Here is a 4,848-nt window from a genome sequence, read left to right as displayed (position 1 = left end):
CCAGAAAAAGCTGCTCAGAAAACCTCAAACAGCAACACCTCAAAGGGAAAGATTCAGTTCAAAACAAGCTAGACAGTGATCCTCTTTGGCTACAGACGTAATGAGAGGCTGAATATCCCTCAACAGAAAGCCAACTCCTGAGGACCATGCCTCACTGTTTTAACTTTCCAAGAAGTTATGAAAAGGGTTAAATATATATTTTAGTGCCTTGTGTTAGTGGGCTGTAAAGATCACAACCCAAGAACAGGTTTTAGAACTCCCACCTCCCTTCTCTTCCCTCCCTCAATGCTGCAGATAGAGGAGATTGAATCTCACTGTAGTGAAAGCTCAAATCACCATTGATAAGAAAACCACACAAAGGTCTTTCAACAAACGCACAAAGCTTGGTCTCTTGAAATAAACTGCTTCATGGTTACACTAACACAGTGACCAATGTTTCACATACTCTTCACAGAAGAATGATGCATAAACCTTCAAAGGAATTTCTTCCACCTTGGTTAATGGGTAGAATTCATTCCGAGAGGGCTGTGGAAACCAGGTCATGGAGTGTGTTTCAAACAGAGATGGATAGGTTTTTCATTAAGGGGAAATCAAGGACTGCAAGGAAAAGGTGAGAGAATGCGATTGAGAAACATGTTTGAATGGGAGTAGATTCAGTCGGCTGTATGAGCTAATTCTCCTTATCTTGAAGATACTTACCATTGTGCTCAGTAGCTAAGAAATTTACCTTTTAGTTTTAGAGCCAGATTAATTTGTCTCCTTTGACAAGCAAGGTATTTGTGCCAGTAAAGGTGTCAAGGGATAATGGTTTTGTGACCCACCCAGAAGTTGGTTTATCCCTTCTCCCCTGGGAAGATAACCAGAGAATATCTGGTCAGGAATAACCATGGATTAAAAAAGGACACCTGCCCAGTAAATGGTTGCAGATCAGGGAATTGGTGGGAGGGGTTAGGGAACAGTGCACAGCCAGAATTACACCCACAGACCAAGTAAAGGGATTATTCAGGAAAGCATACCTGTTACTTTGGAAGTAAGAAAATGCAGCTGCGAAGTGGGAAGCGTCCCACATTTGAAGTTAGCGCTTTCCCAGCAGCATAGGGGGACTCTGCCTCTAAATCCTGAAAGACCACCCAAAAAGAAAAAAAAAATCTACATTTTGTATGATTAGGTTAAGTTTTAATATCTGATGTAGGTACTGGGCTACCGGTTAACAGGCTGACCTTCCACAGAAGAAAGAGCCATCCTAGTGATACTACAGTCAGTAGAATTCTCCAACTGTCAATGGATGATCATTCTTAATTTAGTCAAAGACTAGGTTTGGTGGAAATATGGAATAAATAAGATTGGTCCTTTATTTTATTGCATGGCACTATAACCTTGAAAAATATTCTGTTAGCTAATGGCCTGTTGCATTGCAATCAGCAAGTTTATATGCTACACTTAGCTGAGATATTAGTGGTCACAGCTTTAAGTTTATGCATTGCATTTTAAACATATACCTGAAGTTAATCATTAGAGCAACAGGAAATAGTCAAGTATTCAGGTTGCAACAGTCCAGACAGGATCTCCCAGTAATGCTTAGAAATGAACGTATTGATCAATATTGGAAGGTTAGCTGGAGCAGTAGGTCTTCCCAGCTTGTAGAGGGCAACACTTCCAGATTTCACTTTCAAATAAACAAAAACCAAAAACAAGTGTTTAGACTACAGGTAGTGAACATTTATTCACTATACATAGTTTCACAATATATCCCAGGTCACCACTAGAAGTCAAGCCATTCATCTCTACAGCATAGCCCAACCATAGTCTCAGCCCCTGCAGTCAGTTCAGTCACTCTCCCCCAGGGTGAGCCTGTCAAACAGGTACTCTCCCAGGCCATTCTCAGGGGCTCCCAGTCTCTTCAGGTTGGTGATGTGATCTCCCAGCTTCTTGATCATCTTCACTTGCTCATCCAAGTAGTGCCTCTCCAGGAAGTCACACAGCTGGAAGGGAAAGGCAAGGAGGAAACTAGTTAGATACAGAACAAGAAAACCAGAAATCAACTTTAAGAGTTTGAATTTCCCCTTTTGCCAAAAAGAATGTAGTCAGTTTGAGAAACAATGGATGAGTTCCATTACAAGACCTTTCCCTTCACCCCCAAAACCAATGTCCCAACATTTAGCAGTAAGCCAAGAGACCTTGAGGCTCATGAACAAGTCTTGTCCAAAAGCCTACATTAACATTAGCAGGAGGAACTCACATGAGGGTCCGTGTGGTCAGAGGAGTGTTTGTGCAGATCCAGCAGACTCTGGTTCACATCCTTCTCCATCTGCAGAGCTCTCTGCATTGCCTCCAGACCATTGCCCCACTCATCCTGCTCTGGCTTCTGGAGGGAGGGAAGAGGCAGATGCTTTATGAACTAACATGTCATAGTAGTTACAGCATTGAACCAATTGGTTCAATAGTTTCAAACATAGTGCCACAAGTTAGAGTTAGAAACAACTCCCCTTCTCACATGAAGATTCTTGGCGTCCTCCATTGCTATAATCAAAACTGCAAATTGGAAGAATAGCACCTTATCTTCCACCTGGGCAGCCTACAGCCCAGAGGACTCATTGATTAGATTAGATTCCTAGTGTGGAAACAGGCCCTTCGGCCCAACCAGTCCACACTGACCCTCCGAAGAGTAATCCACCCAGACCCATTTCCCCTCTGATTAATGCACCTAGTACTATGGGAAATTTAGCATGACCATTTCATCTGACCTGCACATCTTTGCACTGTGGGAGGAAACCCACACAGCTGTGGGGAGAATGTGCAAACTCCCCAGACAGTTGTCAGAGGCTGGAGTCAAACCTGGGGCCCTGGTGCTGTGAGGCAGCAGTGCGAGCCACTGAGCCACCATACTGCCCCCATTCTCTAGTTTCAAATAACTTCCTTCAAGCAGATTCATTCCTCCATTGACCAACCAGGTCATACCCTCTACTTGTCTTCACCTATCACCACCCTATTTATCTGTAGCTCCCCTACACCCACCCCCAGTCCTGAAGAGGGACACCCAAAACATCAACTTCTCCACCTCCTGATGCTGCCTGGCTTGCTATGTTCTTCCAGCCCCCTGTCTACATCAAGTTCCAGTGAAGATGGTTAGAGGTGTAATTAAACCCAACCTTGATATCCTGCAGGAGAACTCGGCCTCCACGTTTATTCTGGAATTCCATCAGTTTTTCAGCGTGTTCCCGTTCCTCCTGGGACTGCTCCTTGAAGAACTCAGCAAAGTGACGCAGGGCAACATCATCCCGGTCAAAGAAAGAGAACTGCAAAAAAGAATAGTCAACTAGGGTTATAACTATTTTGAACTCATTTCCCTCCAAAATTAACTGAAAAATTAAATTTAGGCAGTCTTAACATTGACTATTTTCCCCAGTCTTTAAAAAGTTCCACATTAAATAATGTCTAATTAAGCTGCTGGACAAGTGCCTTCTACTGCAGGTAGAGAAGGTCAGACTGTCAACATTCTGAATGATCAAAACAAACACATTAAGGGAACCTTAGAACTTCACCCAACCAAAAAAAAAATTAGTTGTAGTCATCCCATTAAGAGCTTATTTCCCTTAACATAAATAGGTATGAGTACTTGTTAATCAGCATGAAACTGTTCAGTTTCCTGTAATGAATCTATACACAGATATTACTAATACCTCTGAAGCAGAGGACACTTGAACCCGAGCTGAGACCCAGTGGTGGGGCGCTGCCACCAATACAGCCTTCATGAGGAGCTACTGTGCTTTCTCAGCCACTAGTTAGAGGAGTTGAAACAAAGGAGTCATTCATTCACTCCACAAATCACCCCTCACACACCAGAGAGGGGTTCATTGCTTGAGTATTTCCCACAGACCCCAAAAGTAAAGAAACATAAGATATTGCATTCAACTGCAGAAAAGTCACACTTTTAAGAACATAGTCACACAAATACAAGCCTCACCATGGAGAGGTAAACATAGGAGGAAGAGAGCTCCAGGTTGATCTGCTTGTTAACAGCATCCTCACAGTCCTTGTGGTAGTTCTGACACACTTGGGAGGCCATCTTCACTATTCCTACTCACTATCACCCAGACAGCTCTAAAACTAAGCCTTTCTCCCACAAGCTCTTGAATTTATCCTCCTGGGACATCCCGCGCCCAACCGGGGAATGACATCACCAACAATGACTGACAATCCCTGACAGCCAACCAGATATCCCCTATCAATCCAGACACCAATGAACAAAGGAGAGGAGGATGTGGAGGAGGAGCTGAGACCTAGAGCCAATCAGAGTCTTAAAATACAGAGAGGTTTGGGAAATTCATCTCATTGATGTCACTGCTTTTGGGTTCCATGACCCTCTTCCAATATTGAAATGTCTCGTTGTTCAACACTCTAGTTTATTCTTAAAAACAAGTTACTACTTTTACTGAAGATGCTTTGCTGGTCAAGTTTTTTTTACTTGTGAGAAGCTGTGAAGCTAATGCAACAACCTTAGCAAATCAAGTTGCCTTAAGGGGATTTGCAAACCAGCCACTGGACAGAGAAATGGAAATGTGAGAATGAGAGGGAGTGAATGTTACTTAATGTTATGTCACCCACAGACTCAATCCCTCATTGGCTACAGTGAGTTTGGGGACAGGCTCGACGGAGCATTCACAAGGATGGTACCTGCAATGGTAGGCCTAACATACGATGAACAGCTGAGGATCCTGGGATTGTATTCGTTAGCGTTTAGAAGGTTGACGGGAGATCTAATAGAACTTACAAGATAATGAATGGCTTAGAAAGGGTGGATGCTGGGAAATTGTTTCCGTCCGGCGGGGATACTAGGACTCGTGGGCA

The 4,848-nt window shown here is 43.4% G+C and overlaps 1 protein-coding gene across 1 annotated transcript; it reads right to left on the bottom strand.

The window, feature by feature from the left end:
* Positions 1-1,813: 1,813 nt before the first annotated feature.
* LOC122546005 (ferritin, higher subunit-like) lies at positions 1,814-4,117 on the bottom strand. The gene is made up of 4 exons (XM_043684852.1): positions 3,965-4,117; positions 3,150-3,296; positions 2,240-2,365; positions 1,814-1,982 (listed from the first exon to the last, which is right to left on the bottom strand). Exons 1-4 carry the CDS (start codon positions 4,064-4,066, stop codon positions 1,827-1,829), a joined length of 531 nt encoding a protein of 176 aa, XP_043540787.1. The 5' UTR covers positions 4,067-4,117; the 3' UTR covers positions 1,814-1,826.
* Between the last annotated feature and the right edge of the window lie 731 nt (positions 4,118-4,848).

The sequence above is a fragment of the Chiloscyllium plagiosum genome, unplaced genomic scaffold (genome assembly GCF_004010195.1).
Source record: "Chiloscyllium plagiosum isolate BGI_BamShark_2017 unplaced genomic scaffold, ASM401019v2 scaf_86187, whole genome shotgun sequence".
In the NCBI taxonomy this organism is placed as follows: domain Eukaryota; kingdom Metazoa; phylum Chordata; class Chondrichthyes; order Orectolobiformes; family Hemiscylliidae; genus Chiloscyllium; species Chiloscyllium plagiosum.
This window is presented reverse-complemented; position numbering and strand designations above follow the sequence as displayed.